The sequence below is a fragment of the Heteronotia binoei genome, chromosome 8 (assembly GCF_032191835.1).
Source record: "Heteronotia binoei isolate CCM8104 ecotype False Entrance Well chromosome 8, APGP_CSIRO_Hbin_v1, whole genome shotgun sequence".
In the NCBI taxonomy this organism is placed as follows: domain Eukaryota; kingdom Metazoa; phylum Chordata; class Lepidosauria; order Squamata; family Gekkonidae; genus Heteronotia; species Heteronotia binoei.
Window position 1 is genome coordinate 119,328,060 of NC_083230.1, and position 27,743 is coordinate 119,355,802.

The following is a 27,743-nucleotide window of genomic DNA, read 5'->3' on the forward strand; positions in this document are numbered from 1 at the left end:
TGCAATTGAACGAGCCTTGCAAAGCAAGCTGTTATGCAGAAGGAAGCGAGAGAGAGGAAGAAGGAAGCAGATGACAGCTAGTTGCTCGGGGGCCTGATAGGAGCCCTCTGGGGGTCTGATCTGGCCCCTGGATCGTATGTTTGACACCCCTACTCTATAGCATGCGAAACATCAGGATAACCGCAGCAATTCATTCGGTCCAGCATCCACTGAGTGAGAAGGCCCTTCCAAACGAAAAACAGAGCCCACGGCTTTCCATTTCAAGAAGATATTTTATTGGTCCGGCAACTGCAAAATATACAAATGTCCAGAAGGCAGACCTGTAGCTGGCACAGCTTCATCTCAGAGGCAAACACCCCCCCTCACAATAATTTGATTCAAATATACAGAATTAACATTGCACCCCTCCAAAAAAGTCAAACGAAAACCCACTCTCCTCCCCTCTCAGCTCTGCAACGTCCACTTAAATAAATAAATAGCACTCTCGCTATCAAAAAATGTGATAAAAATATAAATTCAAGTATCAAAGGAAAAAAAAACACCCTACAATCAAAGAGGAAAAATCACTGGTGTGGTTCTCCAACGCCTTTCCCCACTCACCCAGCACTCCTTGCTAATGTTCGTCAAAACAGCAAAAAATCCAACACCCCACTCTTCCACTCGTGAACACCCCCCCCTTCCTTTCTTCAGACTGCCAGAAGCAAAAATAGTCCAGTTTCTTCCAGGATACTCCTCCGAGTATGAGTCAGTAACTTTTCATCTTTCCCCCCAATCAAGTGGAAGAGTTTTGGGTAAAATAGCTTATCGCGGCGAACTAATGCGCAGGTTTTGTCGGCAACTGGTTTATCTAGTTGCGGCAGGCGAGGGGGAAGAAAGACACACTGCATGAGATAAAGTTACTTGCTCTCTCAAAAAGTCCCATCTTTTAAAGAGGGGGGGGGACCTGCACTTCGCAGTTAAGCAGCTGATGGGGTCGGGGAGAGTGACTCGAAGCACGCACAGCACTCACTCCCAAAAGAACACAGTAAAAATAACTCAAGCGTCCTTGTAGCTGTACACTAATATACACATATAAATCACCTTGCATGGCAAGACCCACCCCAGTAGAAATCTTCAGCAGTCAGACATGGCCTAAGTGCGGGGCACTTGGGCGCAGCCGTAATAGAAAACCGTACAAAAAAAAGCACTTAACTTGTGACACAGCCCTAACGCTCAAGGCACTGCTGTTCGCCGAGAAGCCGCCGCTCTCAGATTCGAGCAAGTGGGAAGTCGTAAGCTACTAACTCTTTCCTGAAGCCAGAAAGTTATGAAAGGGAAAAGAGCCGGTTTGTAAGAAGCCCCACTGAAAAATCCTTTGCTAATGGGACCCAGAGAGCCTTCAGGGAGGGATGGCCTTTCGTCTGCCATTGCTAGTTTGGCGGGAATATCTTGGAAAGGCTCTGTAAGCAAAAGGAAGGGATGCAAAAAGCTAGAGATGCCTCTGGCAGGTATTGAAAGAAAGGCATATGATGCCCATGGAAATGACACCCAAGCAACCCCCCCCCCAAAAAAATACTTATTAGATGTTCCAAAACTGGCTTCCAACGGAGTTGATGGAAAATATTTAGTGAGATTCCCAAAGTACATGAGGTTTTCTTTGGGAGTTAATGTTAGGGCCTTCTGCGGAAGAGTTAGATTGAAAAATCAATGGCGGATCCCAAAAAAACCCCAACAAATGAGAAAACATTTGGGAAGGAAAAGACAAGAGCTATTGTATTGTCGAGCAGCCCTGAATTCTCTGCAATTGTTTTTAAGCTGTGAAAGCAGCCTCAAGGGAATATCCGCATGCCCCAAAGGGGAGAAAAAGAATAACTATCCATTGCATTCTGCAAGCTTCCACTTCCTCCCGGATGGCCAACAAACAAGGGAGTGTTGCAGAGTGGGGGGTGAAATATGCATGTTTTCGTCTGTCTACAGCGCACAAACCTCTCTTGCGTCAGCTCAGAAGAAAGATGCCAAGTGGCGATCTAAAGCAACACACGCCACGCAAAACACAAGAGAAACAGTTCTGATGTGTCTCGTGAAGGCTACACGGCCTCTGATCCCCAGGCCGATTCACACTTTGTTCTGTTTGCCTACCAACAAAAAGCTGGTAAAATCTCAAGGAGCGATGGCCAGTTCATGTGTTGGAGCCCTCTTGTCTCCCATGCGTCCAGAGTGAATCCCCAGGCTTGGGGTGGCCCGATCATAGGGATGGGGGGCTTACATGCAAGTGTTTCCAACGGTAAAAACAGCTGCTCCTTGGGACCCCCCTTTTGGGTCGGCTGCAGGGGGAAGGCCTAACCCCATCCTCCTTCCTGTGTGCTCATAGCAGTCGTGCGGGGATGCAAAAGACTTTGCAACACGGAAACTGGCCGTTCGTCTCCAGTTTGTCCAATGTGCTGCGCCTCTTCTTCGAACATTCCCCCCGTTTCACCGAGAGACACCTGGCTAGTAGTCAGCCTTGTGCAAATTCGCACACCGAGCTCACCCCAACATTGCCATATTCTGGTTACTCCCCACCAAGACGCTTGGCAGTGAACCAGTGACAGAAGAGGGAAGGTTCCTGCAACAACCTATGTTTCCAGTTGCACACTAAAACTGGATTCGTGCTTGCAAGGAGCTATCTGCAGAGTGGTTTACTACTACTGAGTCCTCCCCTCCCTTGGCTCAGATTTGAAAACAAGCCGCAAAACGATTTCCCCTCACTTCAACGCACCCAAAAGGATCGTGCAGGTGAGCCGGAAGAGGGTGATCAGGAGTCTTAATCATACATCTAAAACTGGATTTCTAACACTAGGTCCCGTCTGGGTTGGAGATTTAAGAAATAGTTTCTAATTTGAGTGAAATTCAGCTGTGTCCCTTAGGGGTCTGTACTTCCCCATCAAAAAACCCAACAATTTCCTATGCAGGCCCAACCTGCTATCACGCCCTCCGGTTTACCGCATGACAAAATGTTATCTGTTACGAGTTACCGAGCAGTCTCCAAAAGAAATATATCACTGGGGGAGATTTCAGGCCAATCCAAAGCTATGTCGATCTCTATGCTTCCCTTTTACCGTTCAGAGTGATACAAATTTTGTATTATTTTTAAATTGCTACAGAGCTTCTTTTTAAAATTCGGAAGGGGGCCCTCGCCATTTTCTTGGCAGAAGGGGAGAGCATTGGGGCTCACGCAAACAGGCCAGATCAAATATGTCAGTGTCCCAGTGTATAGCTTTTACACTCCTTTCTAATTGCGTTTCCCACACCTCAGTATCATCCATTTATTTACACGCTGCAAGAGGAACAGAGGGTCTCTCCTCCCATTCCCAAAAACCAACAGCATAACTTTACAAGTAACATCCCCTTCCACCTCTATTTAGGATAACCGTTGTGCATAGAAGTACCTTTCAAGGCTGTCTACCCATCTTATCAGCCCTGAAGGAAATCAAAAAGTAATTCAACCTTTTTTTAAAAATCAGATGTTGGATCCACGTTTATAATCTAGCGAGATGTTCTTCTTTCTTCCTTCCCCCCCACCCCCGCAAAACCCTAACCCCCAAGAAAGTCTTTTCCTCCCTGCCTCCATTCTGTTCCAAGTCGGGCAGATGATCAGCTATGGAGACGGTCAACAACAACGGCAACAAAAAGGTTGACCCCTCAAGTCGAGCAAAGAAGGACCGGAGATGCGATCGGCAACACAAATGAAGCTGGCGGTTCCTTTCCAGCATCACCGACGTCACCCGGAGAAATTCAAGACTGCTCGGGGGAGATGTTCAGGTTCTGCGAAGGGGGAAAAAAAGAAAGGAGAAATGGTGAGCGGGCAGGTTTTTAAAAACAACACACACCAAAAAGAGCAGAAGCGATAGCTCCTCCGCATGCAGAGCAATAGAAAAGCGATTGCAGCGTAAGCACTGTCCGGGGAAGGCAGGAGGGAGAAGGACCACAACGGCTCCCTTGTTGGAAGGACAAGGTCACAGTCAAGCCATGAGCAACGGTTCATAATTGTGCGACTGTGTCTCCTCCCCAGGCCTCAGTCTGAGTTCTGAAGGTCTTCTAATCAGGTGAGCGTCTTATGCCGAGTCCCTTTTCTTACTCAGCTCCCTGCCAACATTTTGTCATCTCAGTTGAGACTTCTTCAGCACAAAATTACGTTTAGGATGCACCGTGTGCCATGGCGACTCTTCAAGCAAAGGACTGGGTAAAACGTCTAATCGTTGGGTGTTTGTAACTCACAGGACACCCTTAAACATATGACTGGGGTGAGTCCATTCAGATTTTCTGGGAAGAAGTTATTACTCGTATCAATTTTGTATTAGAACGTTCATTGATCTGAAGGTTCTTACGTGCTTTTTGAGCTACCTGCCTGGCTCCTGGAGGGTAGATGACAGCCAATGAAAATGGATCCTAAATACCCTCACTACGGCTAACAGACTTGCGTTGCAACACTGAAAAGATAAAAACCCACTTCTGGTAAATCTATGAAGGGAGGACTTTAGAACCCTTATCAACATTTGAACGCATATAGAGGGCAATTGCTTATGGACTTATTTCTAGATAGCTGGAAACCATTTATAGAAACTTATGCGTAGATCTGTCCCTGCTGTTACACTTGAGTCCTCTAAAAAAATTTAGTAGCTGATAAGTGCCCTCCCCCTGTTCTTTAACAAAAATACAAAATAATAATAAAAAAAATCGGTGCTACCGGAGCACAGTACTGATTTTCAGCAGGTTCTCAAAATTTAGGCCTGAACCCAAAACTGAGCTGTAATTCTCTGGCAGATCAGTGAAGAGGGGAGAAAAATAACAAGTTTAAGAAGCAGTTCTCAAGTACGCATGGCCGTACAGTGATTGCTGTAGCTTTGGTTACAGAGAACGTGGGTATGTTTTTCAGAGATCTAGTTTTAGGGGATCAGATATGCCGACCCTCAAGGGCGTTTCAGCCCACATTGTCGCCCTGACTTATCTAAAGGTCTCGAGTCCATCAAGATCTGTACGGTTGTCTACTCAGACTGGAAGTGGCTCTCTCCAGGGTCTCATGCAGAGAGGTCTTTCGCATCACCTGCCTGAATCCTCGAACCCTTTTAAGTGGAGACACTGGGGAATCGAACCTGGGAACTTCTGCATGCAAAGCAGAGGCTCTGTCACTAAGCCGCTACTAGATGCCTTACCGCAGGCACATTTCCACACATACACAACAGAAGCAACAGCATGGCTTCATGCCGCATGGCTAGGATTTTGAGCGATCCCCATTCTGAAAAAGACTAAGCCGAAAGCTAGCACAAACTGGAAACATGATGGCCAAGGAGTGTTCTTTCAGCTAGGCTAACTTTCCCTTTGCAGGGACATTTTCACATAGAGGGAAGAAGTAAAAATGTCCCCCTGCCACCTGCAGCTTGAAAGATTTAACGGATAAAAGGAAGTCCTTCTTCACCCAAAGGGTGATTAACACATGGAATTCACTGCCACAGGAGGTGGTGGCAGCTACAAGCATTGCCAGCTTCAAGAGGGGATTGAATGAACATATGGAGCAGAGGTCCATCAGTGGCTATTAGCCACAGCATATTGTTGGAACTCTGTCTGGGGCAAGTGATGCTCTGTATTCTTGGTGCCTGGGGGGGGGAGGCAACAGTGGTAGGACTTCTAGTGTCCTGGCCCTACTGATGGACCTCCTGGTGGCACCTAGGGTTTTTGGCCACTGTGTGTACAGAGTCTTGGACTGGATGGGCCATTGGCCTGATCCAACATGGCTTCTCTTATGTTCTTATGTGACACAGAGTGTTGGACTGGATGGGCCATTGGCCTGATCCAACATGGCTTCTCTTGTGTTCTTATGTGACACAGAGTGTTGGACTGGATGGGACATTGGCCTGATCCAACAGGGCTTCTCTTATGTTCTTATGCGACACAGAGTGTTGGACTGGATGGGACATTGGCCTGATCCAACATGGCTTCTCTTATGTTCTTCTGTGACACAGAGTGTTGGACTGGATGGGCCATTGGCCTAAACCAACATGGCTTCTCTTGTGTTCTTATGCGACACAGAGTGTTGGACTGGATGGGACATTGGCCTGATCCAACATGGCTTCTCTTATGTTCTTATGCGACACTGAGTGTTGGACTGGATGGGACATTGGCCTGATCCAACATGGCTTCTCTTATGTTCTTCTGTGACACAGAGTGTTGGACTGGATGGGCCATTGGCCTAAACCAACATGGCTTCTCTTGTGTTCTTATGCGACACAGAGTGTTGGACTGGATGGGACATTGGCCTGATCCAACATGGCTTCCCTTATGTTCTTCTGTGACACAGAGTGTTGTACTGCAGGGGCCACTGGCCTGATGAAACATGGCTTCTCTTATGTTCTTATGTGACACAGAATATTGGACTGGATGGGACATTGGCCTGATCCAACATGGCTTCTCTTATGTTCTTCTGTGACACAGAGTGTTGGACTGGATGGGCCATTGGCCTAAACCAACATGGCTTCTCTTGTGTTCTTATGCGACACAGAGTGTTGGACTGGATGGGACATTGGCCTGATCCAACATGGCTTCTCTTATGTTCTTCTGTGACACAGAGTGTTGGACTGGATGGGCCATTGGCCTAAACCAACATGGCTTCTCTTGTGTTCTTATGCGACACAGAGTGTTGGACTGGATGGGACATTGGCCTGATCCAACATGGCTTCTCTTATGTTCTTCTGTGACACAGAGTGTTGGACTGGATGGGCCATTGGCCTAAACCAACATGGCTTCTCTTGTGTTCTTATGCGACACAGAGTGTTGGACTGGATGGGACATTGGCCTGATCCAACATGGCTTCTCTTATGTTTTCATAATTTCAGTCTATTCTCCTGTCTCCTTTTTGCTGCGGGGCATGTGCAAACCAGTTCTGTGTAACTCTTTACGATTACGCACACGTCGCCCAGCCAAATGCTGCCCCGCCAGGGATAAATATCTAATTTTGCATCCCTTGAAGTTGCTATGGTAAGCGTGGGGTGGGGGGAAGAACGAACAGGGACACTCACAATACAGCCCAAAAATCGCAGAGGTTCTTGGGACAGCAAGCAAAATGGGGAAACCCACAGCTTTCTAGCGCATCAATGATCCAGGGAAAGGACAAGGCCTCAAAGAAGATGCAGCCAGAGGTTAGTGCAAAACTGGGGAAAAAACACAAGCCAAGAAATTCCAGGGTGCAAGAAAATACGTGCACATGGGACACAGGGCCTGCACGCATTTCCCCCTTGCGCACACCAACACACCAGGATCATCTCGAGCAGCTTGTTATTCCACTAAGGTCATAGCAGGGTAGGGGGAACAACACCACGCACAGCGGCAAGCTGTTTTACCTTGGAAACATTAGTAAAAGCGGAAAGTTTTGAAAAAGTGACAAACGGGCCGGCTGGCAGCATGGAAAGTGAAGTGAGAGAGGGAGGAGAAGAGAGAGAAGGGGGGGGGGGGGGAGAAAAGGCGGTGAAGGATGGCAGCTTGGCAACAGGACGACCTGTAAAGAGTGCCCAGAGTTGGGGTTCTCCACAAGACGAGATGGTGTGGACATTCAATGAAATTGCTGAGCAGTCGGGTTAGAACGGATAAAAGGAAATCCTTCTTCACCCAAAGGGTTGATTAACACATGGAATTCACTGCCACAGGAGGTGGCGGCAGCTACAAGCATAGACAACTTCAAGAGGGGACTGGATAAGCATATGGAACAGAGGTCCATCAGTGGCTATTAGTCTCAGCGTATTGTTGGAACTCTCTGGGGCAGTGATGCTCCGTATTCTTGGTGCTTGGGAGGGGCAACGGTGGGAGGACTTCTAGAGTTCTGACCCTGCTGGTGGACCTCCTGAGGACACTTGGGTTTTTTGGCCACTGTGTGACACAGAGTATTGGACTGGATGGGCCATTGGCCTGATCCAACATGGCTTCTCTTATGTGACACAAGAGTGTTGGACTGGAGGGGCCATTGGCCAGATCCAACATGGCTTCTCTTATGTTCTTAAGTGACACAGAGTGTTGGACTGGATGGGCCATTGGCCGGATCCAACATGGCTTCTCTTATGTTCTTATGTGGCATGCAAGATGCAAAGGCTGAGTGAAGCCCAATCAAAATTTAGGGTTTTGTAATCCCTTTTCTCCAAGGGCCCGTGTGGCATGCACGGCTCCCCCTTCTCCATTTTTATTGTACAACAACCCTGCAAGGTGGGTTGGGCTAAGAATGACTGGCCGAAAGTCTCAGCAAATCACAGAAGTTTAGCCCTCCTTAGTATTAGGATGGGAGACCACCACACCATGGAAGACTGGGGGGGGGGGGTATTGCTACACAGAGGCAGGCAACGGCAAACTACTTCTGTTCCTCCGTCGCCTTGAAAAGTTAGTATCTTGCAGCTGCCAATCGAGAGATGCACCAGTCAAACAACAGAAGCCATTATTTTGCTTTTCTGCCACAAAGGAAACAAAAGCCCAACGTTGCACAGATATCGATGGAGCAAAAACAGGGGATCCTCCCAGGAAAAACTCAAAAGAGCTCATGGCAGGAAAAGGAAAACCAGGCCAGCCAGACAATAGAGAAAGGAGTCACCCCCATGAAGATACTTACAGGCAGGCCTTTCCCAGTATAGGCTGTAAGAGACAGAAAGAAAAGGGAAAAGAAATGGGGGGGAAAAAGAAATCAGTAATGGGGCGTTCAGCAGAAGGGATACCAAGGAACAACAGAAAGATCACACAAAGGGCTAAACTGGTTTGCGAGGACGAGATGGAGGACGGGATGCAAAGCTGCCCACCCGCTTGGTCATCCGTGCAGAAATCCACTACGGTGCCAAGAAGGCCTCTTCACCATCACAGGGTCTAAAACTCATTATATGATCTTCTAAAGAACTATCACTAGAGGCCTTGTCAAGCAGACATGCCCTGGGGAAAGCGCTGCTATCTCTAGGTTGGGAAATACCTCTAGGTTGGAGACTGTGGAGGTTGTAGTTTGGGGTATAATGCCATAGAGTCCACATTCCCCAAGTGGTCATTTTCTCGAGGTGACCTGATCACTATTGACTGGATATCGAGTGTAATTCCAGGTAAGCTCTTGGGATTTTTTTGTAGAAAAAGCCCAGCAGGAACTCATTTGCATATTAGGTCACACACCCCTGACATCACCATTGTTTCACAGCAGGAACTCACGCCCCAACACCAAGCCAGCCAGAACTGCATCCCTGGGTTTTTCTTAATCAATGTATGGTTCCACCCCTCTTCAGGCTTTCCTTCTTCCCAGGAAGAGGAAACTTCCATTTGGCTTTTCTTTCTGTGGAAGCCATTTTGGGTTTGGCTCCGTCTCTTCTGGCAGCCATTTTGGGGTGGCACTAACCACCTCTTTCAAATTCCAAATGTCCCCACAGGCTCAAACAAGAAGATGATGATATTGGATTATATCCCGCCCTCCACTCCGAAGAGTCTCAGAGCGGCTCACAATCTCCTTTACCTTCCTCCCCCACAACAGACACCCTGTGAGGTGGGTGGGGCTGGAGAGGAAAGCAAGGCTTCTTAAAGAAGAATCTAACAGGATGGCACTAGGCATTAAGAAGAGTGGAATAGTCAGAACCAAAGTGTCAGGACAAAGATGATAGGCCAGTGTTACATTCCTGAATCAGTTTGTGTTGCAGGCTCAAAGGGATCAAAGACAATCACATGCGCCCCGTCCCCCATTCTATTGTAGAGCCACAAGCTTTCACCCAATCACACACAAAACTCTCCACTCAACCCCAAAGACACACACACACACACAAACAAAAAGATACACAAGCCCACCTCTCTCAAACGCAAAAGGATAAGAGCAAAACCAAGCGCTGAAGACGATCTCAGGAATTACCACCGTTTGACAATTAAGAAATTCCCCGCAAAAGTTGAAAAGCAACAGGGGGGAAAGGCACAAATGCAGAAGATGACAAGAGCCACACCACAGCCAAGACCACCACCACACGGAAGTGGGGGGAGGGGAAGGACATCAACGAAAGAAGGTAACCAACTTGTCCAGGTAGCTGCGCGGGCGCCTCCTGGGGCATACAGACGGGGTGAGCGGCCGAAGTGGCGGCGGCCATGTGCTCCTCAAAGCTGTTGATGCGCGGCTTTTTGGTGGGCTCGGGGCTCGCGAGAGGGGTGACGCTATTGCGGCGCATGAGGGTGTTAGGTCCCTTCTTTGCATCCTACATTAGAGCAAGACAAAGATAAAAAAAAGGAAGGAGATAGTTATGAGGTAAAAGTTTTTTGTCTTTTTTTTTTTAAGTTCATGACAGATTAATCAGTTTGCCCAACACACACACACACACACACGCAAAGCGAAGATCAAGAAGGTGGGAGACATCTTCTGAAGAGAATTTCAGGTGAGTCGCCATGCCGGGTTGCCAGGGAAGAGCAAGATTTGAATCCACCGGCACCTTAAAAGGCCAAAAAAGATTATTCAGGTTTGAGCTTGCAAGAGGAGGCTTGTAGCTCCCTTCGTCAGCTACAAGTGGGAATGGAGATACCTGAGCCCTTGTTCCCCCCAAGCCAGGAGGCAGGAGTGAGTGTCGCAAAGAAGGGAGTCAGGATGCAGAGGAACTGGTTGGCCACTGTGTGAGGCCAGGATGATGGACTAAGGGGGGGGGGGGAACCCTGCATCCTGGGGGCCACAAAAAAAAACCAAGGATCTTTCAAAAGAGAAGGTAGAGAAAGAAGTCCTTTTCTCCCTTTCTCACCATACGAGAACTCATGGGCACTCCATGAAATTGCTGAGCAGTCAGGTTAGAATGGATAAAAGGAAGTACTTCTTCACCCAAAGGGTGATTGACACGTGGAATTCACTGCCACAGGAGGTGGTGGCGGCTACAAGCATAGCTTCAAGAGGGGACTGGATAAACATACTGAGCAGAGATCCATCAGTGGCTGTTAGCCACAGCGTACTGTTGGAACTCTCTGTCTGGGGCAAGTGATGCTCTGCATTCTTGGTGCTTGGTGGGGGGGGACAGTGGGTAGTCCTGGCCCCACTGATGGACCTCTTGATGGTTCCTGGGGTTTGGCCACTGGGTGACACACAGAGTGTTGGACTGGATGGGCCACTGGCCTGATCCAACATGGCTTTTCTTATGTTCTTGGTGTACCTCCTCTCCTGAGGGTTCCTGGGTTTTGGCCACTGTGTGACACAGAGGGTTGGACTGGATGGGCCATTGGCCTGATCCAACATGGCTTCTCTTATGTTCTTATGTGACACAGTGTTGGACTGGATGGGCCACTGGCTTGATCCAACATGGCTTCTCTTATGTTCTCATGTGACACAGAGTGTTGGATTGGATGGGCCATTGGCCTGATTCAACATGGCTTCTCTTATGTTCCTATGGCCCTGACCTGGATCGGCCAGGCATGCCCAAATCTCGTCCCATCTCGGAAGCTGACCCTGGCATGTATTGGGATGGGGGACCTCCAGCGAATACCAGGGTCGGGAGGCAGAGGCAGGCTGTATCAAGCCACTTCTCTGACCATCCCCCATGCTCCAGTAGGGGGCGCCATGTCTTGCAGACATGGGGGCACAAACACACAAAGATACAAAAAAAAGGATCTTCCGAAAAGTAAAATTAAAACTAAAATCTCAAGGTTCTAAATATTGCTTTTGCTCTCTAACACCAGGAAAAGGTTGAAGGAGACCCTAAGATAGGCCAGGCCCGCCCTCTAATGTGCCTAGGAAGATCAAAGCCTACTATCCACCTATGCATTATTAGGCAAGACCCAAAACACCACCCAGGGGAGAGACCCCTGGATATGTTGCATGGAAGGGAATTGGCAGACGGCATTCAGAAAGTGGACCCCTAAGTAAGAGTCTCACCACGCTAGGTGCTTTTTCTGCAGCAGGAACTCCTTTGCATATTAGGCCACATGTAGCCAATCCTCCTGGAGCTTACAGTAGGCTCTGAACTAAAAGCCCTGTAATCTCTTGAGGGATTGGCTACATTAGGGGCGTGTGTCCTAATATGCAAAGGAGTTCCAGCTACCAAAAAAAAAAAGCCCTGCATCACACGATGAAGCCATTTCTTCCTCCTCTCTATTCCCTGGTGGTTTCCCACCAGGGGTGGAATTCTAGCAGGAGCTCCTTTGCATACGAGGCCCCACCCCCCTGATGCAGCCAATCCTCCAAGAGCTTACAAGGCTCTTTTTTGCAAGCTCTCAGAGGATTGGCTACATCAGGGGTGCGTGGCCTCATATGCAAAGGAGCTCCTGCTAGAATTCCACCCCCGTTTCCCATCCAAGGCTGACTCTACTTCCAAGCTCACTGGGTGATGCCTTGCGGGGCTGAAGACTCAAATGCCGCTCTCATGTTGGAAGTCAATGCTTTGTGCCTATCGGAGGCGTTTCCGTTGAAATTACCATTGAAATTGGCAATGCCTGTTATACCAACAGGGGAGAACATGCCATAACTCAAATAAATAAAACCGATCGAGTAACTAGATCTGTGCCCGTAATAAGACCCGCTTCCCCTTTTCTCCGGTGTCCTTTCAACGACCCGATTGTGCTTTTATCCCGCCCGTCCAGACCTCGCGGGGCACGCTGCCCCCTCCTCTTCCTGGATTTATCCTCACATCACAAAGCAGAGCGTGGGAGCTTCGCGGGCGAGTGAGGATTCCAACCCAGATCTCTCCCCCGAGCCCTGATTTTTTGGGGGCACTCCGTACCACGCTCGTCCTGGCCACTTTCTGCCAAAAATATAACGCCACTCGGGTTTCCTTCAGCGTCCTCATCATCCTCATCAACTTAAAAACACACTTCCGAATAGGGCTGGAAAACTACAAGGCAAGAAAAAAGGGGGGGAAAAAACCAAAATTGAGGGGTGGGTTACAAGGGCATTGCGAGGGAAAAAAGGCTTTCTGACGTTCCCTGTTCATACATGAGAAGGTTAAAGACTGACTACCTTCTAAGTGGGAACGGTGGGCAGGGAGAAAGGCTAACCACGACTAGGGGGAGTCGATCTTAGAACGGTCCTTTCCAAAACACACAGGTTCATGCCAGCTACACAACGGGAGCGGTGCGGGAAGAAACAAGACACCAAAACTGATCCTCACCTCTGGCTTGTCCCGATGAGTGTTCACAGCTTCAATGTTCAAAAAGATAGATTCGACTCTGCAGCCTTATAATTGGGGGCAGGGGGAGGGGACAGAACACACAGAACAGTTATTCACGAAGTTAAGCTAATAAAGAGATAAATCAATTTTAAAAAAAATTATCACTGGATTCATAGACAGCTTCAGGAGGGGACTGGATAAACATATGGCGCAGGGGTCCCATCAGTGGCTATTGAGCACCCTGTCTGGGGCAGTGATGCTCTATATTCTTGGTGTTTGTGGGGGGGGGGCAACAGTGGGAGGGCTGCTGGGGTGGCCCCACTGATGGACCTCCTGACCGCACATGGGTTCTGGCCACTGTGTGACATGGAATGTTAGACTGGATGGGCCACTGGCCTGATCTAACATGGCTTTTCTTATGTTCTTATGTGACAAAGAGTGTTGGACTGGATGGGCCATTGGCCTGATCCAACATGACTTCTCTTATGTTCTTATGGCCCTGCTGGTGGACCTCCTGATGGCACCTGTGTTTTGGCCACTGTGGGACACACAGAATGTTAGACTGGATGGGCCTTTGGGCTGATCCAACATGGCTTCTCTTATGTTCTTATGGCCCTGCTGGTGGACCTCCTGACCGCACATGGGTTCTGGCCACTGTGTGACACAGAGTGTTAGACTGGATGGGCCAATGGCCTGATCTAATGTGGCTTCTCTCTTATGTTCTTATGGCCCTGCTGGTGGACCTCCTGATGGCACCTGTGTTTTGGCCACTGTGTGACATACAGAATGTTAAGACTGGATGGGCCTTTGGGCTGATCCAACATGGCTTCTCTTATGTTCTAATGGCCCTGCTGGTGGACCTCCTGATGGCACTTGGGGTTTTTTTTGGCCACTGTGTGACAGAGTGTTGAACTGGAGAGCCCACTGGCCTCATCCAACATGGCTTCTCTTGCGTTCTTCTCCCTGACAAATGTTCATCCAACCACTGCTTGAAGACTGCCAGTGAGGGGGACAGCTGATTCCACAGCTGATCTACTCTTACAGTAAGAAAATTATGTCCTAGTATCTGGCCAATAGCCTTTTTGCCCATAATTTAAAACCCATTACGGCGAGTCCTCTCCTCTGCTGCCGACAGGAACAGCTCCCTGCCCTCCTCTAAAGACTTCAAGAGGGCTGACCAGATCCTGGACGCTAACAGGTTTTATGGGAGCTGAAAGGGACAAGCTAGAGAACGAAGCACCCTCAAAGGACTGGGGAAATGCCCTCCATTGCAACAGCCCACTCCACAGGGCGTAAGGACAAGAACTGCACCGCCTGATCACGGAGGGGGAGGATCACCTTGGGGCAGAGCATCGGCACTACAGGACAAGGAACTCCTGTCTTCCCCGTATTCCGTGAGACTCGGGGGAGATACTCACCATAGGCCACGGGGGTCAGCTTCAGCACTGTGTGGAGGGGGCATTTCAAATAAGGCATCTCCTCTGGAAAGAAACAAGACCGAGATCAGCGGGACAGCAAAAGACGGTGTTTTACGCCCAACCTGAAAGTAGCAGTGCTCTCGCAAAGGAATTTCAAAGGGAGACCAGAAAGAGACACTGCTGAATTGCAACTGATAAGGAAGCTCAAGGCAATGCATTCCTCCGGGGAAGAATCGAGACCTCTTAGCGGAGATGATTCCCTCCCTCCTGTCTCCTTACCCATGCTGATTTCCCCATGCCTGCTACCCTCCCCCCCTCTGCTTATCACACCTCACCCAATCACGCCTGCTACTATCATCTGCCTACAATCACACCAGCCACGGCTTTTTTTGTGTGTGTGTATTAGGCCACACACCCCTGATGTAGCCAATCCTGGAGCTTTCAGAGCATTTAGTACAGGGCCTACTGTAAGCTCCAGGAGGTTTGGCTACATAGAATCATAGAGTTGGAAGGGACCTCCAGGGTCATCTAATCCAACCCCCTGCACAATGCAGGAAACTCACAAATCCCTCCCCCTAAATTCACAGGATCCTCATTGCTGTCAGAGGGCCATCTAGCCTCTGTTGAAAAACCTCCAAGGTTCCCGAGGAACCCCCTGCACAATGCAGGAAACTCACCAACACCTCCCCCTAAATTCACAGGATCCTCATTGCTGTCAGATGGCCATCTGGCCTCTGTTGAAAAACCTCCATGGAAGGAGAGCCCTTTTTCATAGAATCATAGACTTGGAAGGGACCTCTGGGGTCATCTAGTCCAACCCCCTGCACAATGCTGGAAACTCACAAATACCTCCTCCTAAATTCAGAGGATCTTCATTGCTGTCAGATGGCCATCTAGCCTCCAGCTTTAAAACCTCCAAAGAAGGAGGACCCAATACATCAGGGGGGCATGGCCTAATACGCAAAGGAGTTCCTGCTACAAAAAAAAGCCCCCGGACGCCAGCTATTGCAGTTTGCCTGCTAATGTTCAAAGTATTTTATTGTTGTAGCCATAGGCCATAACAACCCAGCAAACCCCCCAAAGTATACAGTTTACTTCTAGCCATAAAAATTAAACCATAAAAAAATACATAGTAAAATACAGAACTATAAACAAGATTTAAAACATAATAAAATAACGTGACAGAATGAGACTATAACTTGGCCAAAATTCTTGTATGGATGGCTGTGGTTATCTTCTTCCTTATTTTTGTAGCTAAAAAGATGAAAGTAGCCGCCTTAAGGGTAACATCTGGAATGGCATCAGCCAATAAAAATTTAACACATTCCTCTTCTGATTTAAACTTTGTGAGAAATTGATTCAGCAGTTTATTTAGAATGGGCCCATAGAATGGACAAGATAGAATACAATGAGCATGGACAAGATAGAATACAATGAGCAATATCTTCTATCTGACTGGTACCACAGAAACAAAAGATGCTGGTCTGCTAATGTTCTTTCGGCATCTGAAAGCTGATATATAAGAACAGATGGGTTGCGGTTCACACATGCTGAATAACGCAACCGCTGTCCATCGCTGGAACCCACTCCTGGTTCGAGACGCACCTGTGAGTCACAAGGAATTCTGGGAAGAAGGAATCAAAATGGCGGCCTGCCAGCGAGGGCTGGAACAGAGGCGGGCCCCTCACCTGCGCTCTTGTCAAGGAAGTAAGCCAGGAGGCATCTCATCACGGCCTGGTGACAGACAACCAGGACGTTCTCTTGCCGCTCCAGTTCCATGATGACCGGCTCGAGGCGCTGCACCAAGTCCTGGTAGGACTGCAAGAGAGAAACAGATTTAACTAACAGGCCGCCCTGAGCTCAACAGACTAAGCTAGCCCGCTCTCGTCAGATCTCAGAAGCGAAGCAAGGTCAGACCTGGCCGGTATTTGGAGGCGAGACCTCCAAGGAACACCAGGGGTCGTGACGTGGAGGCAGGCAATAGCAAACCGCCTCCAAACGTCTCTTGCCTTGAAAACCCTACGGGATTGCCACCACTGAGAGACTGCTGGGAAAGATCTCCCCTAGATATTCCGGTACCTTCCATGATGGTTTCAAACAACCATTTCCTTTTGCAAATTACCTGGCGGGATTGCTTTATCGAGGAGGAGAACTATACAGGGAATTTTCCTGCCCAGGAACTAAATAGCAGGGGAAGAAATAAAAGCCCTCCGGCTACTTTTTTGCTTGCTGTGAGGAAAAATGGTGTGCATTCCCTAGTTTTTCCTCTGCGGGAACAAAAGCACCACAGGAGCATTTCCCCCCACCCCAGCAACAAGCCAGCAGGTGAGGAAAGGATTAACATAATATTCTCCTCAAGCATTCCTAGCAAGTACGTTTTCAGAAAAAAAGAATAACAATTTAAAACAAGCAGGGAAGATCCTGGACTAGCAAAATTGTCCTGGAAAGGGAGTCCAAAAAAAGCCTCTTGTTTGCCCGCATGACCCTGAGTTAAATTGAGGCATCAAGAGGCTGCAATTTACCTTTAGAAACACAACAGGCCTCAGCTGCCTCTGAGCTTGTGCCTCAGTCTGGCTTTGAAATCAAGCACTTGCGTGCTGCGAAGGCTTGTTTTTCTGCTAGTTATCAAGCTCTAGAGGCCATAGTGTTATTTTACGGAGACCTCGGGGAGCTTTGAAAAATTCACAGGAGGGCAGAATAAAAAGAGGCAGGAATAAAAGAAGCAGGGGCCCAGCCACTTAGAATGACTTGCAAGCTATTGAATCCCGTTCCTAAATTCTGCTGTGAATTATTCTGACATTATTTGGAAGTGCCGTGGAGAAGTCAAATTCAGCCAAGTCGATCCAAGCCTTCTGACATACATACCTCCCCGGATGGATAGCGGTAGTAGTATTTGTCCTGGTCGCGCAGAGCAAACTCATCTGGATACTTCTCCTTGATTTCGTCATAAGTCAAGTCCTCGCACACCCCCTACGAGGCAAAATTTTAAAAATCTCTGCTGTTATTCATAACAGGCTTCTGGGAGAAAGACCCAACATGGACAGACCCTCTTCTGAATGAAACCCACAGGAAAAGAAAGAGTAGCCAAGCACTTCCCCATCATATCTAACTCCAGCTGCAACCAAAGGCTCCCTCCCGCCAGCTCCCAAGTGCCACCACAGGAAAGGCAGTGCAGTATAATAGTTAAAACTTCAATGTGTAACTGCGGAGATTTTGTGTTTGAATAACTACTTGGATATGAAGCTCACTGGGTGACTTCAACTCCGCCGCAGTCTCCCAGCCTAACCTACCTCACAAGGTCGTTGTGAAAAATAAAGCGGAGGAGGTAAAAAGCAACGGGCACCCAATCCTGAAATCCTTGGGAGTCAGGACTGTGGAGAGACCGATGGCTGCCTGAACGCAGCTAAGATGAGCGCTCCCTCTGGAGGAACACTGAGACTTCAGTCGCCCCAGTTTTGGGTTCCCATGAACTAGTTCGGCTAGCAAATTCCCAGCTGACAAGCAAGTCAAAAAATATCATTCGTCCTCTCCCTGCCAGGCAGCTAACCCTTCCTCAGGACAAAAGGATGTCATTTTGGTAATGAGAAGAAAAAAGAAAAGGGAAATGCTTTCCTTCTCAATTATTGATCTACACAAGCTTTCCCAAGAGTCTCCCCCCCCCCCACCTCAAAATTACCTCAGCCACCATGTGAGGTACGTCAGGCCAAGAAAAAGAGCAACTGCCCCAAAGTCAGCCATTGAACTTCCTGGCAAAGCGGGGATTCAAACCCGGACCTCCCAGATCTTAGGCCAACACTTTGAACAACACTAGCAAGTTTAGCCCAGTGGGCCAAGGAAAACTCCTTACAGCATCAATCTCGTTCAGGGCCTTCCACTGCTCATACGGCAATCCCAAGGCTTCGGCGGTCTGGATTGCCCTCTTCAGTTGGCTAGTCCACACTTTGAGGTCTTTCAGGTTCTGCTCCTGCACAAAATGGTTGAGTGCAATGGAAAACTGTACAGAACAAAAAGAGATGGTTATGGGCCTCATGCTCCAATCTCCAGAACTTTCTACCAGTTCCCTCAGAATTTCAAGTCTCCCCCCTCAGTCTCATGCTCCAAGCTCTGGAACTTTTTACTGGTTCCCTCAGAATTTAAAGTCTCCCCCCCTCAGTCTCATGCTCCAAGCTCTGGAACTTTCTACTGATTCCCTCAGAATTTCAAGTCTCCCCCCTCAGTCTCATTCTCCAAACTCTGGAACTTTCTACTGGTTCCCTCAGAATTTCAAGTCTCCCCCCTCAGTCTCATGCTCCAAGCTCTGGAACTTTCTACTGGTTCCCTCAGAATTTCAAGTCTCCCCTCAGTCTCATGCTCCAAGCTCTGGAACTTTCTACTGGTTCCCTCAGAATTTCAAGTCTCCCCTCAGTCTCCTGGAAGGGAGGAATTCCACCCTCCTTTCCCCATTGTTGGTTTTTATGGCAAACAAGAACCCAAAATCAGGTAGAAAGCAGGAGAAGATGAGAAGGTTATTACAGAAATAAACAAGATTTGCTGGGCATAATTTTTCAAGAGCGAAAGCTTCATATCTGACAGAGGGAGCTTTGATTGTCAAAAGCTTAATTCTCCTGAAAATCTTGGTCTCTTAAGGTGCCACTGGACTTGAATTTAGCATTTCAAAAAGGAGCCCTCTTTCCAGGGATTGTTTTGTAGAAAAATAAGTGGTGGAGCTCATCCAGGGATTGTTATGCAGCTGCGTCTACTATTCAATGGGCAACGTGGGAAGGAGGAGGGAAAACCCTCAGAAAGGTTCAGGAGCTGTGCTCCTGTGAGCTCCTACCGAATCAGAGGCCTGCCTCTCTCCCACCCTTACCTTCTTGCCCCGGTTGGAGAGCCCCGAGTCTCCCCCGATCCTCCCTTTGAGGTTGAATTCACTCTCCCCATGTCGGCATAGGTAAATGGTGCGGGGCTGAACGTGGATGTTCATCAGGTAGTAGACGATCCGACTCTGGATGTGATCCTGAACCCTGTTCACCAGGTACCTCCGGCCCACATCGATCACTTTGATCAGCGACAGTTCCCTGAGGGAGAGAGGCGATGTACCATTGTGAAAATCAAAGCTGTCTGCTCCGTGTAAATTTTAAAAGTGCTGGAATGACCACCATGTAAACTTGCGATTTCACGAAGCGACTCAAAGATCAAGGGCAGAGGTGGCTCGCAGTCACTGGGTTTTGCATCGATATTAAGGGGGGGGGGGACAAAAGGGAACATAAAGAGAAGCCAGGTTGGATCAGGCCAGTAGCCCATCCAGTCCAACACTCTGTGTCACACAGTGGCCAAAACCCAGGTGCCCTCAAGAGGTCCACCAGCAGGGCCGTAAGAACTTAGAGAAGCCAGGTTGGATCAGGCCAGTAGCCCATCCAGTCCAACACTCTGTGTCACACAGTGGCCAAAACCCAGGTGCCCTCAAGAGGTCCACCAGCAGGGCCGTAAGAACTTAGAGAAGCCATGTTGGATCAGGCCAGTAGCCCATCCAGTCCAGTGCTCTGTGTCACACAGTGGCCAAAACCTAGGTGCCCTCAGGAGTTCTACCAGCAGAGTTCAAATTGGATGCCCAAGGAGGTGGTGAACTTCCCCCTCACTGGCAAAGAGTGGCTGGACAACATACTTGTTGGGGATAAGAACATAAGAGAAGCCATGCTGGATCAATCCAGTGGCTCATCCAGTCCAACACTCTGTGTCACATAAGAACGTAAGAGAAGCTATGTTGGATCAGGCCAGTAGCCCACGCAGTCGAACACTCTGTGTCACACAGTGGCCAAAACCCAGGTGCCCTCAGGAGGTCCACCAGAAGGGCCATAAGAACTTAGAGAAGCCATGCTGAATCAGGCCAATAGCCCATCCAGTCCAACACTCTGTGTCATACAGAAGCCAAAACCCAGGTGCCATCAGGAGGTCCGCCAGCAGGGCCATAAAAACATAAGAGAAGCCATGTTGGATCAGGCCAATGGCCCATCCAGTCCAACACTGTGCAGCACAATGACCAAAACCCAGGTCCACCAGTGGTGTGAACTCTAAAAGCCCTCCCCCACAGTTGCACCCAAGCATCAAGAATATCAAGTACTAACCTGGGCCGACCCTGCTTAGTTTCTGAGATCAGGTTAGCCTGGGCCATCAATGACAGAGCTTAATTGTTTTACTGATGTATATTTGTTTGGGTTTAATGGTTTTTAAAACCATTCTTTTTTTTGGGGGGGGGGGGGAGGATTTTAATCTGAGGGCTTGAAAGGCAGGATATAAATGGTTAGTAACTGAAATCACCGCAACCAGTGGCAGCAAATTCCACGTGTTCAAAGTGCACTGATTTCAAGAGGCTGAGGGCATACCAGACCCTGTACACGGGACCAGACTGGCGGACCAGGGAACAGCTTCCTCTCCTCGGACTCAAAATGTGAGGCTCCAGCCAGATCATCTTGATTCACCGAGTAGAAAGTTGCCAAGTCATCGCTCTTTCCTGAGCATGGCGGCACGCATACACGTGTCCGTACATCCTTTTGTTGCAAACTCAGGGAAGTGTTTCAGAACTCTTGGATTCCCCCAAAAGGTGCCAGCTTTCGCACATTTTCAATTTTACTGCAGTCCAGCACAGAAAACAGGCCAATTTTGACAAACTTCCAATCAAACGTGCGCATAATACATATTTATCAACATTCTAAAAAAGAAAATGAGAAAGGTGCTTTGACCAGTTTGCAAGCCAAGTTTCCCGCCCCCTTTTGCCGCTGAAGTTTCCTTACTTGTCAAAGTTGTCCGGGTCCAAAGGCTGGTAGCTCGACTGGTAACAATTGATTCTCTTCATAAAATCTTCCATTGCATCCGTTGAATTACAGTCCTTATAATCCGGGCTGGACAGTTTAACTTCCTAAAGGGAATGCCAAGAAAAGCACCATGGAAGCGTGAGGTTTACTGGAGCCGAAAAGGTTTTATCACTGTTTTATTTCACAAAAATTTACACCCCACCTTTCTGCCCTTATTTAAGGGTCACCGAGACAGCAGCTGACCACCTATGCTTAAATAATAAAGCACCTGAATGGTCCACGCCTGGATTCATCTGGGAAGCTAAACATTGTCAGCCCTTGTTAGTTCTTGAATGGGAGACCCTAGAGGAAGGCAACGGCAAATCCTGCACATGGGACCAGACTCTGTACATCTGTTGCCTCTGAAATCTGTTGCCTTGAAAACCATAAAGAATCAGCCAGCTGTGACTTGACAGTGCATTCTGCCAGCTGTAACACTAGTTTCAGCACGCCAAACCCTCCAAAATTGACCAATATTCCCTCTAAACCAGGGGCTCTTTCACACATATTGTACGGCTCTTGAAGCCCCCGCTGCCCCATCGGCTGGCTTGGAGAAGGCATTTGTCTCTTTAAATCACTTCTCCAACCAAAGTCAGCTGGACTGGGTAGCATTTAAAGTTGCTTTCGTTCCACCTCTCCCTCCCCATCTATTTTCCGTCCTTCCCTCCCTCAAGCCCTGATGTTCATGTCTTGTGGCTCTCAAACATCTGATGTTTATTCTATGCGGCTCTTACATTAAGCAAGTTTGGCCACCCCGGCTCTAAACTGTGGAGTCTTGTGAGGAAAAAAAAATTGACTTCATGAGCTGCTGGCATTAAAATTGTGAGCTACTGCATATATTAGTTTGAACTGGGGCCATTTTTCCTGAGCTAAGACAAAAATGTATGAGCTGAAGGCTAAAAAACCTGTGAGCTAGCTCGCACTAACTCAGCTTAGAGGAACACTGCTCAGGACACTGGTTTCAGCACCCCGAGCCCTCCAAAATTCTGTTTCTGGAGACTAGGAGACCCTCACAAACAAGATGGAGGAACAAAGTGAGAGTCTACAGTGGGAGAGGGAGCGTTAGCGACGGTCAGGCCGCACTCTGCCAAAAAGCCATTCCTGTTGACAGAAAAATAACAACACAATGAAGCGATGTCAAATCACAGCCAGCTTGGGGCAACCAACTCATTTTCAAGGCAAGAGATGACCAAGAGCGGTTTGCCGTTGCCTGTCGCTGTGTAACAACCCCAGACCTTCCTTGGTGGTCTCCCATCCAAGTACAAACCAAGGCCGACCCTGCTTAGAACTCCCAAGCTCAGCCTCATCTCGGCTATGAAAAGCTACTACTAGATACAAGCATTTCACTGCCTTTGCTTAGAAGTGGCAAACGTATGCACTGATTTCGCAGAAGTTTGATGCTACTGGCACTAGCCCCACCCAGCTTACAAGGGCATTTTGAGTGAGCCACCTGGCCTCGAACCCACTTCCCAGCCATCTCTCCGTGCCAAAGAAGACTGTGCCACAGAAGAAAGGCGAACTGGATTCTTACCATGACGTTGGTGGCCACGACATTGGGGTCATTGCAGATGGATTCAATGAAGAACACCTGAAAGGGGCAAAGATCGAAGAGATTGAAGAATCCTGTCATGGGATAGTTCTTGTTCCAAAGAAGACAGAAAAACAAAGACAAAATAATGTGGAGGATATGCCCTGGCTCAGTAGCAGAGCATTAGCTTGGCACACAGAAGGTCCCAGGTTCAATCCCTGGCATCTCCAAGTTAAAGAGGTGATAGGAAGGCCCCTGGAGAGCTGTTGCCAGTCCGAGGAGAAAATACTGACTTTGGTAGATCAATGGTCAGGTTCAGAAGGCAACTTCATGTGTGTTCCTAGCAACTCAACTCTGCCAGTCTGATGTGGTGGTTAAGCGTGCGGACTCTTATCTGGGAGAACCGGGTTTTGATTCCCCACAGCTGCTGGAATGGCCTTGGGTCAGCCATAGCTCTGGCAGAGGTTGTCCTTGAAAGGGCAGCTGCTGTGAGAGCTCTCTCAGCCTCAACCACTTCACAGGGTGTCTTTTGTGGGGGAGGAAGGTAACAGAGATTGTGAGCTGCTCTGAGACTCAGAGATTCAGAGTGGGGGGCAGGATATAAATCCAAGGACTTCTTCCACTACAACTGGCATATGACCAGTGCCTCAGGTAGGGAAAAGTGGGAGGTGCCAGGGAATGGACTGACCTGGCACCTGTTAAACATCTTTATTATGCTGTACATGAGTTCACTGTTCCCCTTCTGTATGCATGTATGGACCAGTAACATCCACTTCAATGTATCTGATGAAGAGTTTCTGTACACAAAATGTTTATGCCTTGAATAAAACTTAGTTGGTCTTGAAAGGTGCCACTGGACTCGGAACTTTGTTCTGCAGGTACCAGGGGAGGCAGGGAACAAGGGTTCTCAAACCAATCCACTGGTCTGTCTAACCATCCATTTAAAATATCACATTTATGTGCGAGGAAGCTACAAAAAGATTTAACTGCCCGTTCCGTGTATGAAATATCTTTTATTAAAGAAGCAAGACTTTTTCCTATCTGGCTGGTAAATTTAAGCGGGGGGGGGGATGGGGAGCAAGTTCTGAACAAGACCCTGAAATGTCCCCTTCCAATTTTATGATTATAAGAGGAGCCCTGCTGCTGGATCAGACCAGTGGTCCATCTAGTCCAGCATCCTAAGAACATCAGAAGAGCCCTTCTGGATCAGCCCAGGGGTCCATCTAGTCCAGCATCCTAAGAACATCAGAAGAGCCCTGCTGGATCAGTCCACTGGTCCATCTACTCCAGCATCCTAAGAACATCAGAAGAGCCCTTCTGAATCAGCCCACGGGGTCCATCTAGTCCAGCATCCTAAGAACATCAGAAGAGCCCTTCTGGATCAGTCCACTGGTCCATCTAGTCCAGCATCCTAAGAACATCAGAAGAGCCTTGCTGGACCAGACCAGTGGTCCATCTAGTCCAGCATCCTAAGAACATCAGAAGTGCCCTTCTGGATCAGCCCAGGGGATCCATCTAGTTCAGCATCCTAAGGAAATCAGAAGAGCCCTGCTGGATCAGACCAGTGGTCCATCTAGTCCAGCATCCTGCCTCACACAGCAGCCAGCCAGTTCCTAGAAGATTATTAATTTCATTCCTCTTTTGAATCATCACATCAATCTTTCATGCGGTTTACTTGCCTTGAATCCGTTTTCTTTGGCAAAATGTAGGATCATTGCTCTTCGGTCCCGCGTTGTGTTGGTAGCATCGAACACCTTTTTTGTGGGGGGGGGGAGGGGGGGTTAGAATAAGAGCTTTAAATAAATTTTCCACACCACTTAAATTTAAGTACTTTTCATTGACTGCCCTGGTAAAAAAAGGGGGGGGGGAGAATATATATACCCAGTGGGAGAACTTTCTATCCTCAACGTTCTAGCTACTTTGAGATAGTTCCCTTCCCTTTCCTGTACTTGCTTTATCCAAACCTAATGAGAATGTATGGTACACAAATGCAGATCCACGTACGTATGCCCCATTGTCTGGCTTGGAGAAGGAATTTCTCTCTTTAAATCACTCCTCCAAGCCAAGCCAGCCAACAGCTTGGAAAAGGCGTTGAAGTTAAAGTTGCTTTCATTCCACCTCTCCCTCTCCCATCTATTTCCTTCCTTTCCACTTTCCTTCCTGTCCTGCTGCTCTCAAACATGACGTTTATTCTCTGTGGCTCTTACGTTAAGCAACTCTGACTGCCCCTGACTTATAGCGTGCGAAACAAAACTTTTGCATGTGACTTAGTAGGTAACATTATCATTTATCGCCCAGACGTGTGCTTGTGGCCCAACCATGCCCATCCCTATCTTAGCAAGCCACTCACCGCGATCTGGCCACCTTCCTCGGATAAGTACTGCTTGACGTCTCTCAGAGCACTTAAGGCACATTGCCTGCAAGAAGAGCAGCAAAGTTAAGATGATGATGATATTGGATTTATATACCCTATACTCTGAATCTCAGAGCAGCTCACTATCTCCTTTGCCTTCCTCCCCCCACAACAGATGCCCTGTGAGGTAGGTGGGGCTGAGAGAGCTCTCTCAGAAGCTGCTCTTTCAAGGACAACTCATATGAGAGCTATGGCTAACCCAAGGCCATTCCAGCAGGTGCAAGTGGAGGAGTGGGGAATCGAACCCGGTTCTCCCAGATACGAGGCCGTGCACTTAACCACTACACCAAACCGGCTCTCAAGGGCATTTCACAATCAGAATTACCATGCTCGTGGTAATTACACACCCCCCCCCCCGCAAAAAAAGACAAAATCAGCAAAGTTATTAAGGCTTCTGACCCCCCCCCCCCAGCCACAATGAGGACTAGAAACCTGAAACGTTGCTATTCATCTTGTGGTTCAGACAAATTTTGTATTGGGTTCCAGGTTCAGAGGTCTGCAGAATCTTAAAAGAAGCTCCAAGCTTGCCACTGAGGCTACCCCTGCTTGCCTCCCCCACAAACACACCCATGTTCCCCTGTGATGTCAATATTTGGCAGGATGCCTCCATTAACACAAGCAAATATTTGTGCCGCTAGATCTCTTCATACAACTTCGAGGCTAAGGGGGGGGGGGGGACACAATAAAGGTTTATAAATTGATGAACACAGAGAGGAGAAAACCGGCAACGAGAAATTTTGCTCCCTCTCCCGAAAGGCTAGAACTCGACATCAACGAAGCCGACGGGCAGTAGGTTCAGGGCGGACAAAAGGAAATGCTTCTTTATGCAGAGAGCGATTAGAATGTGGACTTTGCTGCCGGATGGCGTAGTGATGGCCACAAAGAGGGGGGAAAAACAGCTTTAAAATGAGATTCAATAGTTGTTGTAGATTTTCCGGGTTGTGCGGCCGTGGTCTTGGTGTTGTGAGACCTGACGTTTCCCCAGCAACTGTGACTGGCTTCCTCAGAGGTGTAACCCGGAAATCTGGAGTTCTCTCCAGGTCAAACCCAGTTTTCTGGGTCACACCTCTGAGGACGCCAGTCACAGCTGCTAGCGAAACGTCAGGTCTCACAATGCCAAGACCACGGCCACACAGCCTGGAAAATCTACAACCAATGGACTCTGGCTGCAAAAGCCTTTGACAACAGACTGAGATTCGATAGACCCATTAAATTCATTTCCCCCAAAAGCCATCCAGTTACTCACTTGCGGACTTTCATGGCCTCCTCGTTGTCGGGGCGGAAGAAGTTGTAGGAGCTGTAATGCTTCACTACTTCCCGGCGGTACTCTCCAACGTTGAACACTGCAAAGCGGAGGGCGAGAAGGAGAACGTCGGAACCAGCGAGAGGCAACATCCCAAACCCAAGGCCTTTCCCGATGGAGGATAAGCTGTACGTATTCCAGCCAAGGCAGGCTGTATGTTCCCAAGGGTAACCCTGCGCTCGCTGACTGACCCAAATCAACTAAGGTTTGCCTCCAGTTCAGCACGCACGAAACGTCCGTTAATTTGAAGGGGGCGGCTAGCAGATTCTCTGGACTTATGTAGTACAGATAAACAAACGGAGTCGAAATTTATGGGGACTGTTTGCAACTTTGCAAGTACAAACAAGAGACCAATACAGAACAGGCTAGGTTATCTGACTTCTCACCCTGGGACTGACGCACAGGTCAAGTGGTTCAGGTAATATGAACAAACCAAGTTGCGTTTTACCGAGCCCCGGCCTTCCTTGAGAGCCAGTTTGGTGTAGTGGTTAAGTGTGCGGACTCTATCTGAGAGAACTGGGTTTGATTCCCCACTCCTCCACTTGCATCTGATGGAATGGCCTTGGGTCAGCCAGAGCTCTGGCAGAGTTGTCCTTGAAAGGGCAGCTGCTGTAAGAGCTCTTTCAGCCCCACCTGTGTTTGTTGTGGGGGGAGACGGGAGATTGTGACCACTCTTTCAGAGTCTAGGGCGGGATATAAATCCAACATCATCATCTTCTTATAATGTCTACTTGGGAAAGGCAGGATCTTTCTAAGCCCTTGCTATCTGAAAGGCAGTGTGCTGTAGCTAGAACAGGGGTGGTCAAACTGCAGCTCGGGAGCCACATGTGGCTCTTTCACACATATTGTGTGGCTCTCAAAGCCCCTACTGCCCTGTCAGCTGGCCTGGAGAAAGCATTTGTCTCTTTAAATCACTTCTCTTAGCCAAGCCAGCCAGCAACTTGGGAAATGCATTTAATGTTAAAGTTGCTTTCTTTCCCTCTCCCCCTCCACCCTCACTCCCCATCTATTTTCTTTCTTTCCTTCCTTCCAAAGTCAGTTTGGTGTAGTGGTTAAGTGTATTTAGGAGAACCAGGTTTGATTCCCCACTCCTCCACTTGCAGCTGCTGGAATGGCCTGGGGTCAGCCAGAGCTCTGGCAGAGGTTGTCCTTGAAAGGACAGCTGCTGTGAG

General features: G+C 48.4%; 1 protein-coding gene across 2 annotated transcripts in view; it reads right to left on the minus strand.

The window, feature by feature from the left end:
- Positions 1–252: 252 nt before the first annotated feature.
- Positions 253–27,743, minus strand: part of PFKFB3 (6-phosphofructo-2-kinase/fructose-2,6-biphosphatase 3) — a 44,955-nt gene continuing 17,464 nt past the window's right edge. The window contains exons 3-16 of one of the 2 annotated variants that reach the window (XM_060245976.1): positions 26,515–26,611; positions 25,206–25,272; positions 24,535–24,609; positions 22,859–22,915; positions 21,268–21,392; positions 19,347–19,554; positions 18,345–18,491; positions 17,363–17,467; positions 16,186–16,315; positions 14,498–14,560; positions 13,080–13,144; positions 12,693–12,803; positions 10,020–10,196; positions 253–3,783 (exon numbers count right to left, since the gene is read on the minus strand). In XM_060245976.1, the coding sequence (XP_060101959.1) occupies positions 3,754–3,783; positions 10,020–10,196; positions 12,693–12,803; positions 13,080–13,144; positions 14,498–14,560; positions 16,186–16,315; positions 17,363–17,467; positions 18,345–18,491; positions 19,347–19,554; positions 21,268–21,392; positions 22,859–22,915; positions 24,535–24,609; positions 25,206–25,272; positions 26,515–26,611 (1,457 nt within the window). In that variant the 3' untranslated portion in view covers positions 253–3,753. The remainder of the gene's footprint in view (positions 3,784–10,019; positions 10,197–12,692; positions 12,804–13,079; positions 13,145–14,497; positions 14,561–16,185; positions 16,316–17,362; positions 17,468–18,344; positions 18,492–19,346; positions 19,555–21,267; positions 21,393–22,858; positions 22,916–24,534; positions 24,610–25,205; positions 25,273–26,514; positions 26,612–27,743) is intronic. The other variant, XM_060245977.1, reaches the window with a different exon arrangement.